Below are 12091 nucleotides of genomic sequence, written 5' to 3'. Positions count from 1 at the left end.
CACCGAACATCCCTTATGATGGGCCTCCGCAACCGATGATTCATGCATGTGCCAATGTCAACACCACAACATCAGCAATTATGACTGAAATTGGCACGTGACCATCAGAACTGGAAGTTAGTGCAGTTACAGAGTGTTGCATAGTTTGATGAATCCTGATACCTTCTTCATCATGTCGGTGGGAGGGCATGGATCTGTCATCTTCCAGGAGAACAGCTGTACTGCAGGACAGAGACAAGCTGGCTGTGGCTTCATTATGCTCTGGAGAATATTCATATGGGCATCCATGGGTTCCAGTGGAGCTCATGCAAGGCACCATAATGGTGAGGGAATATCGTACAATGGTTGCAGACCATGTGGACACCTTCATGATGATCATGTTTCCCAATGGCAGCGGCATTTCTCAACAAGATAATTCACCATACCATAAGGTCAGGAATGTGACTGAAAGATTTGAGGAACCTAGTGGTGAGTTTCAGTTGATGTGCTGGCCCCCCAACTCACCAGATCTGAAGCCAATCAATTCATCGAACACATCTGGGATGTGACTGAACATGGCATCAGAAATCATTGCCCCCTCCCTGGAATTTATAGGAGCTTGGTGACATGTTTGTGCAGATGTGGTGCCAACTCCATCCAGTGGCCTACCAAGGCATCATTGCTTCCACATCAACATACATCTCTGCTGTTATCCGTACCAAAATCGAACATACCGGCAATTAGGTAGGTGGTCATAATGTTCTGGCTGATCAGTGTATATTTCCAATGACAGCAAAAGCACAATAGACATCACACTCATAAGGGACCAACCAGAGGCAATATAACATCTCTCTGGACTGCAAACCACAGAAAACTTCAGAAACATATCCCTCTGGAAATATGTATCCAAGGAGAACGATAGAAAGCACAAGAAAAGGAGGAACAAACACTTTCGAGAGCAATAGACATCGAGAAAGTGGAAGCAAAATCAGACAATATAAAACTAACTGAAATGCTAACAGACAACACGCAACTAGAGGAAGCAACAAGCATAAGCAAAACTCCTAAAACAAGCTGCCAATCACAGGAACAAAAGAAGAGCGAAAAAAATGGTACGACAGAGTGTGTCATAGGCTAAGACAAGATGTACTAGATGGCCTGCTATTCTATTCTATTCTACACTTGTACTCTATTCTACACTTAATGTAATACTAGTAGGGTGATGTGAGCAGGCAGCAGTCAGTTTTGTGCTTATGATGCTGTGTTCAACTACATAAGTTTTTGAGCATTCTTCTGCTACAGTTCTTTATAGTCAAGAGTTACCAACTACAGGAAATATTTTGATGTATTTTTTATTCACTGTGCAGTCATTAAATAATCTTAATATTAATCTGCTTTAATATCATTAGTTACCAGTATTAATTACATATTCACGGATCACAACATGTTTTAGTTGCATAAATGTATCTGTTTGCAGGACACTTAACATGACTGATTTGTTTGTATAGATGACTACATATAATACTAACAAATATTAATATCAGCAGTGAGTGGGACAGAACCTTACCACGAATGTTCCTGCGGTTTACTAATAACACATTAATATTTTCTGTTTGTGATCTGAAGCAATGAAAATTATTCTCTCAGGCTAATTTACCTTATCTTCCTCTCATTAGAGAAAAAAACTAAAAATAAATTCTTTGGAGAGGCTCTAAATTTAAAAAAATGTGCATGCCTCACATCCTCTGTTAACTGAGTAGTTGTTATCTTTGTGTAGTGCACACCTGATCTATTGAGAGAAGCTCTACATTTCTGAAACCAATAATAAAGGTCGAGAGATTTGCATTCACATTCAACATAGAATCAACTTATCCTATAGTTCAGATTTTCCTCCTGGCTCCAAGCCAGAGGACTGTGATAAATTCTGCATACATTGCTGCAAATAGTGAACCATGCTTCCATTGAATGGATAAGGCTAGCTTCCTTCACTAATCACGTCAATCATTTAAAAGAATCTTGGATGGCACCAGAACCCAGGGGCCAACGGTAATTTATTCTGGCATGAGCTACAGCTTTTCAGCAAGTTGCACATACTGTGTTCAATCACTACCAGAAGAATACCCTCTACATCTTAGGTGAGACCTTTTGACAACTATACCAAATGCACTTTCATCTCATTTCTTGATCAAAATTGTTGTTTTCCTGAGTGGCTCCATTACCTGCCTTATGTTGGAGCTCCCAATGACCAACATACACTTTCTCTATGGTTGTCTGGACTTGACAGGAAAATCAGCCACTGGTCCAACAGACAAGATGTCACATACTGGCTCTCATCTGTTATCAACAATGGACAGCACCTCACTCATGTTACCAAGGTATACAAAATGAACTGCCTAGCAAGTTCCCACATTCTCCTTCCACCTAGAGATATGCAAACCTACTGCTGTCTATTACTCACCCTCTAGTGATAACAAATCAATCAGTTGTTCTACCCTGGAAGACACAACAACAACAGAGTTTCCAGGAGATTCCAGAGATACCATGATAATAACAGCTTTCACCACAGGAACCCCAGTTTTGTTGCAGCTTCAAGCAGCAAGACTGAAGCATGTTGATGATGCCCAACGTAACTTCTGACTGTTTCACAAGAGTGACAGTTCACTTTATGTCTGCATACAACAAGCTTACACACTTTATCCATTTCTTACTATGTATAACTATATAAAATCACTAAGAAAAAAACATTATAACCAAAGCAGTCAAATACTAGGATACACATACTGTAACTAGTGTCCAAATTACCCAACTGTGGTGCTGTAGGATAGGCTGACTCAGCCTATGCTACCAACATTAAGAGACATATAAAATACAAACAAGAAAAATAAAAACCGAAACTAAAATCTACACTAAAAAGTCACTTCATGCAACATAAATGATCAAAAAATATGCAAACTCTGAAGTCAAAATTAATAACACTACCAATAACAGAAAAATAAAAGTTACTTTTCACTTCTTCTCAGAAGATAGCAAGAAAAAATACTAAACTAAATGACATATGCTGCTGCTGGAGATTTTTCTATACAAAGTGCCACCAGGCCCATGGGAGAAATTTTCATCATTTGAATTTTACAAAGAGGCCACATGTTTTATCTGTTATTTCTCTATGACGTAAAAACAACTGATCAGTTCATGCACAGCAGGCCAAATCACCATCAGCAAAGTCACTTTGCCAATCAAATCACCCCACAGGATCACCTGACTTGTCAATCTGAGGGCTTTCTGTGCCATGGCTGCAAAATGATTCTGTTTCTGTTCTGGGTTACTGCCAGATTATCTGATAAATGGCTTACTCTTCTTTACCTTTGCATTTCACTTCTCCTCTGAGATCGAGCTGGGGCTATAGGAGCTAATTTCTCTAGCTGGGGCTATTGGAGCTAATTTCTCTCAACCCCTGGCAATCCTCACCATGTAATTACCTTGAGCAAATAAACAGGCACAGTTTCTTTTTATGAAAATGAGTACTGTATATTAATCATAAATCCCCATTACTTTACAGTCCTGACTCTACCACCAACAAGGTGTACAACTGGCATCAGAATCAGGATGCTGGATTTGCCATGTTTTCAGCATTGAGAGACTGTGTAAAAAATAACTAATCCATGAGCAGATGCATGAAACCATTGTATGGAGCTGTCTGCCTCTGTGCTGTGGATCAGGCTCCACACCACAATCTGCCCAGCCCTGCTTCAACTGTGTGAGACCATCTGATGTCAACTCCCACATTTGCACAGCACCAAGTCTAAGTACGGTGACCTCTTGCCACCATGATGCCAGGCACTGCCATCTGCTTGCTGCCAGATGTTGCCACATCATTCATCAGTCGTTAAATCTTATGTCACGAGCTTCTCTTTTCGGTAGAAGACACCGCAACAGAGATGTCACTGAGAGCTGCTGCAAAGCCTTAGCAAATGCAAATTCTTCACCACTTTAGATATATGATCCGGCTGCCATTAAATACCAAAAAGTCGAGAAAAGAGAGCCTGTGTTGTGCCCTCACACCTCTGCCACATTTCAACATTTTGGTGATTTACTTTTACAGTTTACACTCCTCCCTGACACAAATGTCTTTTCAATTATTATAAGGCAGCATGCAGACTGATTGAGAAACATGATAATTTATGATGGTGATGCTATTTTAAATTTGAAATTAGAAAAGTGCAGTTTTGCAAAATCAAAAGTGCACTATTGGGGCCATGTAATTTTGGCAGTTAGTGTAGGTCCAGATCTGGGGTCCAGATCTGGGGTCCAGATCTGGGGTTAATGGACATAGTGGATCATTTTCTAACATCAAGGACTGTTGAAGGATCACAATCATTTCTCAGATTAACAAATTACCATTGTTATGTCATGGAGAACTATGCAGCCACCATGAAAGCTGTCACAAAATTAGTCAAGAAGGGAACTCCTTTTGTCTAGACATCAGACTGTGAGTGCCATGTTAAAACTGAAAACAATTATTACAAGTTCACCTGTCTTGCATGATATGGTTTTTGCACTACCTTTTATCTTGTCATGTGGTGCTAGCAACATTGCTGTCACCTGCATTTTGAGTCATATACAAGAAAACAAGAAAAAACCAATTGATTACACACAACGTCTGCTGAGTCAATGTGAGCAAAACTATAGCATCACAGAAAAGGAACTTCTGACACTTGTTTTTAACACTCTTTATTTGTACTGTTATCTATATGGATAACAGTTCGCAATAACTAACAACGATGTGGCTCTACAATGGTTACTGAGTTTAAAAGATGCCAGCAGCAGACTTGTTAGGTTGGCCTTAAAAATTCAGTGCATATGACAATACAGTCAAACAGAAGCCTGGCAGGTTAAATCACAATGCGGATGCCTTGAGCAGAAAATTAAGATCCTGCAAGCCAAAGACATGCTTACTGATGAATTAAAAAGGCACAGAAATCTGATAACAAATGTTAGAAACAGGCTACCTTGCCACATTTTATTACAACAGATGACGTTTTATATAACAAAATCCCTCTTGGAGAACAGTTAGTAGTTCCATAGGCTATCTGCAAGTGCATGCTGCAACAATATCATAATAACATGTGAATATGTCAAATGGGAAAAAGGCCATGCATGTTGCACACCATTATTGGCAGCCACAATGAAAGATGTAGAAGACTTCATTCAAAATTATCTCACTTGCATTAAGAGAGCATGAGGACAAAGACCTAATATTCCTCTTAAAACTCTGCCTGAGGCAGGAGGGCTTTTTGAAATTTAATTTCATGTATCATTAGGGTTGATGTCCTCAAGGATTTAAAGAAGTAGATGGCATGATACCTTCTGCACATTAATATGTTTTCAGTTTTGCAAATTTTCTTTGGTCAGTTAAATAGTTAATTTGTGCTTAAAGGACATAGTAGGGGGGTGCTAACAAAATCAAAATAAATTTTACTTACAATGATTCACTCATCCCTGATCACAGTTAAAACAAACACGTGTGTTTCAAAATTCTGGTCTGTGATTTCAGTCATTTCATAAGGACGTTGGACACTGCATGCCTATGTCATCTATAAATGATGAGGTGGTCTTTCAACAACACATGGCCCTTATTCTACTACAAATCACGCCAGATCCATCATCTCCTCCAATAATGCTCAATCATTCACATTCTCCTTTAATCTTAAAAAAACATCCTGTAAACATGCATTGATTATTTACATGTTATGCTCTAAACCTTGTCAACCAAGTATTTCAGCTGCTTTTACTCCTTACAATTTTCTCTGAAACCAGTTTCATTTAGCAACTTCTGCAATGCCACCACCATTTCAGTACTGAGGTGCTAACTGTAGTCAGCAAACAGTGCTGTAACAGTTGTACTCACCTTTTGGATTGTAAAGCAAAAATAAAATATTGTTACCCCTAGACTTAAGGTCCCACTGAGGTTGTCAGATTCACCCATGAGAGAGGAGAGGAGGTATACAAGGCCCCCAGGCTCCAGAAGTGAGAAATTTTTGTTATTTGACTTTATAAAGACGTCACTTTTTCATCTATTGACCAGTTCACACCAGAACAGGCAGAATCACCATCAGGAAAGCTGCCTCGTCAATCAAATCATGCTAACTCCTGAGACTGAGGGTTTTCAGAACCATTGCTGCGATAGATGTCTCTCTTCTGTTCTGAGTCATTATCAGAGCAGAAGCTAAATGTCTTAGTCTTCTTTACCTTTGCATTTCCCTTCTCCTACAAGCTGGGTCTGGGGCTACCGGAGTTACCTTTTCTCATCCCCCTGGCAATCCTCACCATCTGGTGTCCCCCCTCTCTCTCTCTCTCTCTCTCTCTCTCTGAGCAAAGAAACCGATATCATTTCTTTTTCTGAACATGACTACTGTATATTAATTGCAGGCCCACAGCTCTTTTCATTCCTGACTACATCTTAGTGGGTGTACACCTCTCTGATCTATGACTGGATCATTATTAGCTGTTTACTATTTACAATTGTCAGAAAATTAAAATGCCAATTATGGCAATGTGATATAACACTACAAGGTCAACTCATGCTAAATTAATGGTTACAAAACTTACTAAACAATATATATATACTCAATCTCTAATGGCCTTTCTAGTGATGAGAGGTTTTGCTTTAACTTTCCCATCATTTAAGTCAAATGCCAAATGGTTTCTTCGAGAAGGAAAGATCTCCTCCTGTATTCTTCCCTCACTATTAGTGATCTGTTTAATGAATTCAAACATTCGAAACTCCAGGTTGGAATATCAACAATATTAAGAAAAGGATAGAATGCTACTCAGTATAAAGGTGACCCACTGAGTTGCAGACTGGCATAATAAAAAGACTGCACACAAGCACACCTCACTCACACATATGCATGTGTGCATGAGGTTTGCTTGCTTGTATGAATGTGTGTCTGTTTCCTTTGCTGAAGATGGCTTTGGCCAAAAGCTATAGTGTGTAACAGTCTTTTCATTGTGCCTGTCTGCAACTCAGTGGGTGAGTAACAATTTATCCCTTTCCTAATATTTCTGTCTAATGAATTTATTAGCAACAGGACATTAAACCCTGAAATTACTTACACTCATTCTAATCTTCCTTTCTGCATATTCAATACAGCACAGGTTGTAAAACCAATACAAAAGTCTGCAAATGAATGTCGACTGGCATTTGAAAAGGTGTTAACATACAAAAATAACTAGCAGACAGAATCGCATCAGCATATTACACCCAATAGTCCTGTCATCAGTATGTAACAGCTAATGACTTTTTGTTTTAGTTATGTACTATTTGAACAAACACTTTATTCTTGGTTACAGAATTCTGTTCTGTAGAACAAATGAACAAAATATATAAATATGGAACAGGGTCATAAGAATAGAGTCGAAGATACCTGTCAGGTTCAGCATCCGGTCTGTTGTGCTATTTTGTCTTTGTAGCTACATATGCTAAGAGTCCATTATCACACAAGTATGATGTCAGGAATGGGATAAAAACAGTCAGGTCCAGTGTAGCAAGTTGGGAATATTCATCAAAAACCATACACCAAAAATTATCAAGTGACATTGTTTTGAAGGATGGTTCTATGCTTGATATGATATCATTTCTAATAACAATTCATAGGTTTTTTCTGATATATAAGGAGGGTTCAAATGAAAAGGTACAATGTGTCATAATGATCTAATTGGTTGAAATTTGCACATGCTGGTTTGGGATGATGTGTTGACACATCTAGAAACACAAATATAGTGTAAGAAGTGGTCGTGTGCATGCATGGACACATTATGCATGAGAGAAGTTGGCAGTTGTGTGTTCCATACATTTGACACAGCAGTGATGTGTTCACATTGCAAAATTTCAATGATTGAGGAGTAGCAAGGTGTTTTCAGATTTCTGACGGCAGTAGTGGTTAAACTGGCCAACATTCCTCACTGGATGGTAGTTGTTTTTTGGAGGAGAAAGTGCAGTGCCCATTTTCGTAAAGGCCAGGAGTGTTTTCAGTGATAACCTGAGACCATGCCAGGCAGACAAAATAATCATAGCCAATCTCATTAACAAGGTGAACAACCTGGTAAGAAGTGATCGACTTGTCACAATGCAAATGTTGGCAGTAATGATGGGGCAATTGTAAACAATTGCACATGATAGTTTGAGTTACCAGGTGCGCATGCAGTGGGTTTTGAAGAAGCTTAGTGAGCCACAAAAGGAATAGCTTATGGGGTGAGCACAGAAATACGTGTTGTTTGAGACAAAGTGAGAGAGCATGCAATGGAAGCATGCATCATCACCTCCCCCTAAAGAATTCAAAGCTGTGCCCTCAGCAGGCAAGGTGATGCTTACCATCTTTCTGACATCAAAGGCCCAGTATTAATTGAAGTCCTTGAGCACAGAAAAACCATTATCAGTGACATGTAGTATGAGACACTCTGTGCCCTACACAAATGCATCAAGAGCAAACTGCCTGGGCTGCTCACGGAGGGAGTAATTCTGCTCCATGACAACATGCATCCACACATCTCCATGGTCACACAAAGTGTAATGGCCAAGTTCTAATGGAAACAGCTTGAGCATCTGCCCTACAGCCTGGCCATGTCACCCAGTGATTTCTATATGTTTGGTCCTCTAAAAAGACATCTCAAAGGAAAACAGTTCAACTCAGAAAATGAAATGAATGAGACAGTGGAGGACTGGTTCCTGTCACAGCCACAGGAATTCGAGGAAAAGGGAATCCTACAGCTTGTGAAACAGGGAGATAGCTGTGCTTGTCTCTGATGATTACTTTTGAATAAAGATTTCAATTATACCCACAGTGTTGTTTCATACTTTTTCTTTTGAACAACTCACACATTTTCTAGCTTCTACAAATTTGGTACATAAGAATTCTGAACCCATGAATTCATTTTCAGTTTTGTCTTCCACTCTTAAAAAAACTATGTCTCAAAAGGTGCACACATATCATTGAAATACTGGACCAATTCTTCAAATATTTTGTTTGGTAATTCTGTTGTCTCACTAGCAAACACATTCAGTGTTAAAAAATTTTCTAGTTCTAAAAAAAAATGTTAATCATGTTAAAAATTTATTTTCTGGTAGTGTTAGTTGAGAGTGACGTGCATACATTGTTATTAATTCACACAAAAGCAAGTCTTTTTTAGTGAATGTTCCTGTAGATATTGTACAATTATCAGAAAAATGGCCAGTCCAGCAACATCAGTCGGCCCAACCATTTACAAGACGAATCTGTTGTGTTGAAGGTGACCAACTAGTTCTTGCCTGATATTGTCCACAAGATCGTTAATTCAATGTGAAAGTGTGATTTGAAAGCAGCACTATAGAAAGATGCTTTACAGACTTTTCTATGAACATACATTGTTTTATGTCTATCCCACATGGTTTTATTAATTTCTCAGTGAGAGTGTGTATTTCTTTGGCTTGTGAAGTGCAGTAGTTGACTGAACGCCTCCACAGTTTTTTCATTAACTGTTTGGATTGCATACTTCACAGATTTTTACTTCTAGATAGCGAAACGAAAATGCCTTCAATGTGGTTCCAGGTTCAAACTGTATGTGGATGAGAGAGAGGTGGAGAAAGTATTGTGCGATGTTCGTGGTGTGTGTAGATGAGGCAGAGTGTGTGTGTGTGTGTGTATGTGTGTGTCTCAGAGAGAGAGAGAGAGAGAGAGAGAGAGAGAGAGAGAGAGAGTGACAAGTATTGTGTCGCCACGTGCCTACTTATAGTTAAATTCTTTTATTTGCAGTTTCTGATCACAGCATTGTTGTATATTTATTATGCTGCTTGTTGTCTCATTTTTAACTATTATGCACTGAGAGAAAAAATAACTTTTACAAAACTGACAATGATATGATATTTATGAACTGTTTTTCCAGTGTGTGGCAAAACGTGGTGTGCTTTGTTCTTTAGGATGATATTATTGTGGTAGAGCCTTCACAGAAGCCTTGCAGAGCCACAGAGCACACTTTTGAGCATCATGTCACTAGAAAATTCAACCTCTTCACATTTCCTTCATCCCCAATGTGGAGTTGAATTGCAATATTAATGCCTATGATCAGCAAGTTACAATCCTCAAGCCCTAATGCTGCATGAGGATTTAACCAGTATGAATATTAATGGATATTTTTGCTATCAGTAAAAATTCTATCCAGTACATGCACTACATATTAAACAGTTGAATAATATACAGCACAGTTAATGGATATCGCCCTGAATAAAAGTAAATAATCTAACTTAGTAAGATATCTCATTTTTTATGGAACTGTTCATTCAAAATGTCATCTTCAATGTGAATGCTGATTTGTCCTCCATATACCCAGTCTTCACTTGCCCTTGTAAATGTTTTGCATAAGTTTTTTGGAAACTATTGAAAATCTGTTCAGAACTTTTCCAGTGATCATTTACTATTTCCAACACATGGTAGATAGCAATAAATTAAATTTCACACACATATGCAGGTTTCTTATGTTCTTACACATATAGAAAATTTTGCATACAATTTGTTTGATTAATTTATACTACAAAAGACTGATTTCATGCTTGCCATATGCCCTTCCACACCCACAAATAATTTAAGTACTGCTTCCTAGAAAGTCCATTAACACGAGCTATTTCAAGAATGTGAAGCAAATAAATTGTCAGCTTACCTTTATGTGTGTCATACCACGTTCTTCACTGTGATAACCTCCCAATATATCCAGAAGACACTTTGTGGCTTCTGAGATATGTATTCTGAAAGCTTCTCCTGTTGACTCCATTCGAGAAGCTGTATTTACTGTGTCTCCAAACAGACAGTACCGAGGCATTTTTAAACCAACAACTCCTGCTACACAATGCCCTGTAGGAATTATTATGTTATCTTACTGTATGTGCAAATGATTGTTGTTCAACAACAATGAAAATTTCTCAACTGAATAATATGTAAAATAAAGGAAAGGTAACCACTCACCTATAGATGACTGATGTGTGGTGCATAGAAACACACAACAGTGAACAGTATTTATACCAGCTTTCAAGCTCTTGCTCTTTCACTAGTAAAAGTACACACATTCACAAAACCACATAGACTTCCAAAGGCACACGCGGAAGCAGCAGTGAGACTGACTGTTGATTATTGATTAGTAAGAGCAGTTGCCTGACCACACAGACATGAGGATGGGTAGGTAGTACATGATCTGGATGGAGAAAGAGCAGCATGGACATGAGAAGAAAGGGAAAAGGTAGTAAGGTGAGGCAATGGCAAACAGGTTTAGTGGAGGCTTAGGCTACAGAAATTGTAAGAGCGCAGGATATGCTGGAGAAACAATTCCCACCTGCATAGTTCCGAGAAACTTGTGCTGGAAGGGAGTAACAGGATGACTCACATAATAAAGCAGCTGTTGAAGTCATTTGTGATGTGGTGCGCAGCGTGTTCAATAACCGAATGGTCAAGTGTGGGGTTTGCCACAGTTTGGCCACTCACACAATTGGTTATTTTAATGCCCATGTCAAATGCTTCATAATAACTGCAGCATAGTGTAACATGTCATATTAAGCTATGCTGCAATTACTGCTCAGCATTCTATGTGGGCATTACAAGTAACTATCTTTCACACATGTCCCTGCCTTTTATAGAGTAGACAATGCCTGTGACTGGACTGTGGGAGGAGGTGGTGGGTGGGTGTATGGGACAGGTCTTGCAACTAAGTTGACAACAAGGGAATGACCCATGGGGTGAGGGTATAGGAGGAGGATTGGAAGAGGGACAGAGAAGGATATTCTGTAGGTTTTTTGGGTGGCAGAATGCTACTCTGAGTGATGTGGGTATGATTTTAGGTAGGATGTCTCAGGGCGTTACAAAAAATACTCAAAGGCCTGGTGATGGATTTGACTGAGCTTTTCAAGCCAGCATGATACTGGGTCATCAGAGGAGTACTGGTCAGTGACTGGTTAACAGGTTTACTGGTGTCCGAGAAGGAAAGTAGCTCAGGAGATCTGTTTATGGATTAATTGGATAGGATACCATCTGCCAATAAAGGCTTTGGTAAGGGCATCAGTATATTTCAACAATTTCTACTTTGCACTGTAGAT

At 39.0% G+C, this 12091-nt stretch overlaps 1 protein-coding gene across 1 annotated transcript in view; it reads right to left on the bottom strand.

Annotated features, from left to right (window-relative positions):
• The window catches only part of LOC126456431 (guanylate cyclase 32E-like), a 566897-nt gene that overhangs the window by 80714 nt on the left and 474092 nt on the right, over positions 1–12091 (bottom strand). Inside the window, exon 21 of the mRNA XM_050092180.1 lies at positions 10669–10859. Coding sequence (XP_049948137.1) covers positions 10669–10859 — 191 coding nt within the window. The remainder of the gene's footprint in view (positions 1–10668; positions 10860–12091) is intronic.

Source organism: Schistocerca serialis, chromosome 2 (genome assembly GCF_023864345.2).
Source record: "Schistocerca serialis cubense isolate TAMUIC-IGC-003099 chromosome 2, iqSchSeri2.2, whole genome shotgun sequence".
NCBI lineage: Eukaryota > Metazoa > Arthropoda > Insecta > Orthoptera > Acrididae > Schistocerca > Schistocerca serialis.
This window is presented reverse-complemented; position numbering and strand designations above follow the sequence as displayed.